Raw genomic sequence first — 2,439 nt, forward strand, 5'->3', positions numbered from 1 at the left:
CACAGTGGGAAAATCTGGGAAATCACATAGGATTCCCAGTTCCTCCAATTATCCCTGGGCTCTTAAATCAGAAGAGAAGCCTGAAACATGTAGTTTATAGGATCCTGCTAATGAGGTACCTGGTATTATGCCGAAATAAGCACTTCTCTTTTAGTGACACAGCCACTATGAAGTAATATTAGTTCAACCTATATTACATGAAGGACAACTTATATTCAGGGCACTTTACTTTCTGAAGATCTGTTGATATTTTTGCAATTTTACCCCCCGCTCCCGGCCCCCACATACACACACGAGAAACTCATGGTGGTGCTGTAAAGAAATTAAACCCAAGGTCGTACTCTCCGGAATGGGTTAAGAATGCCAAAGCGATAAAATAGATTACTCTTGTATAACGTTTTACAGTTTATTTTAACTTTTAATGACATCTCAATATATTTCTAAAATGTCACTGAAAAGTAGATACTATTAATATTTCCATTGGTTCATAAAATTATACTGATAATGACTGGGGGACAGAGCAATTATGCAAATTACCCAGATTCACAGGGTTGTTGGTTATTAAATGATAGTATCAATGCATCTCTATGTAATGCCATATTGGATAGAGAGAAAAACTGTTTGGGGAGTCAAGGAGCCTTTGTTCAAATGTTTTTCTTAGTATCTATTACTGTAACTTTCTAAAGCTCAAGTTTTCTCATACGAGTACTTGAAATAGTAGGATCTACTGTATAGAATTGTGAGGACAAAGTGAATGGCACATGTGGGCACCCACAGCAAAAGGTATTTCAGAGTAGGCATTCCATGAATGCCAGGTTCCTCTTATTCCACACCCCTTCTCTTCATGGAAAATCATCCAAGTATACATAGAACATGTAGCATACACACCTATCCACACATACACACAGGCATATTAATGTACTAATGATACAGGTATTGGGCTCTTTGTATTAGAGAAGAGCAGACATAAGGAGTATCAACATAAAATTTCATAAGCATTCAGCCAAATATGGCTGTACCTATTACGAACGCCATTCAGCTGATGCATCCAGGATTTCACAAGAAGACTCCAGCAGCTGTATACACAGAGTATCAAGTGGTGTCCAAAGTATACAAAGTATTCGGGTATACAAAGAGTGTTAGGTAGTAAGAGCCTGGGGATGGAGGTACATCAGGTACAAATCATCTGACCTAAAATACTGAGATAAATTCAACATGTTAGTACAGGACCTCAGGGATGATACCATTTTATTTTTGTATTTCTCCCCCTGGTAGTAAAATAGTCCAGTGTTGCCTCATTGAGAAACCAGACTTCTATTTCAGAGATTTTACCCCTCCAGGACAGAGGGAGACTTGATAAGCACAAGCATGTCCCTCAAACACCAAAATAGAAGAAAGTGTTACGATTTAAATTGACTATTTAGCCAAAAGGAATTGGAATTTAGAGCCAGCAGATAATTTAAAATCCCATTAAAATAGCTACTGGAGGCACTGGGTATGTCAGTATGAGAAAAATACAGAGGGATAGTTGAAACTAACTACAATCATACATTTTGTAAAACAACTTTTACTAGAAATACATGTTCTCAAATGGCCTTTAAAGTACTGAAACCTAGGAAAATAATACTTTATCCTGATGCTATTCCCTATGTAAAGCAGTTTAGAAGCTCCTTTTTGGAAATTGACATCAAGACCAATGTAGAAAGCAAAATAAACTCATATCAAATTCAATGTATTTTTTTTAACCAAGAACAATATTTTTTCAGTTGGAATATGAGAAATTATGCAATACATAAGCTTGAAATAATCATGAAAAATATCAAGTTGCCTGACTTTCTTTAAAGGGTCTATTTATTTGCTTTTGTTCGCAGTAGGATACATAATTTTAACTGAACCCAACTTCATTATCTATATTCAAAAATACCTAAAACATAAGCCAAGGTTTCAGCTTGACTTGGTTTATTTATTTATTGAAATGAGTAAAATGAGCACACATTTTTGAATAAAGATATTTTGGTAGAAAGTCAAGTCCGAACACAATTCTGAAATAACGCAAATCATAACTTTGAAAAATAAATTCTAATTAAGCAAAATATACTGAAATTGTCCATTTTTCTGTCATATAGTTTGCAAGGATTTTCATTTTCTCGTACACTTGCTTCCAAGTTACTTACTTTTGGCAATTTCCAAGAAAAATAGAACTTTTCTTCAAAAAGATTCAGCTTGTCACTGTTTCAAAGAAGTTGCTACAACGTTCAAAGAGAATTCTAAGAGAGAAATGTTAAGAATGTTTGTGCAATGGTGGTTATCATTGGAATAAGTACATAGACTTTAAAATGTGTCTGTTTTGTTGGATTATTTAAGAAGGACAGATCCTGTTAAAATGCAGTCTCATTGGTTTATAGATAGACTTAGTCAATGGATGGCATTGCAAGGAGC

The 2,439-nt window shown here is 34.9% G+C and overlaps 1 protein-coding gene across 1 annotated transcript in view; it reads left to right on the top strand.

The window, feature by feature from the left end:
• The first annotated feature begins 1,009 nt into the window (after positions 1-1,009).
• Positions 1,010-2,439, top strand: part of LOC111524182 (keratin-associated protein 26-1) — a 2,171-nt gene continuing 741 nt past the window's right edge. Inside the window, exon 1 of the mRNA XM_023189301.2 lies at positions 1,010-1,108. Within this exon, the coding sequence (XP_023045069.2) occupies positions 1,010-1,108 (99 nt within the window). The remainder of the gene's footprint in view (positions 1,109-2,439) is intronic.

This window comes from Piliocolobus tephrosceles, chromosome 19 (genome assembly GCF_002776525.5).
Source record: "Piliocolobus tephrosceles isolate RC106 chromosome 19, ASM277652v3, whole genome shotgun sequence".
NCBI lineage: Eukaryota > Metazoa > Chordata > Mammalia > Primates > Cercopithecidae > Piliocolobus > Piliocolobus tephrosceles.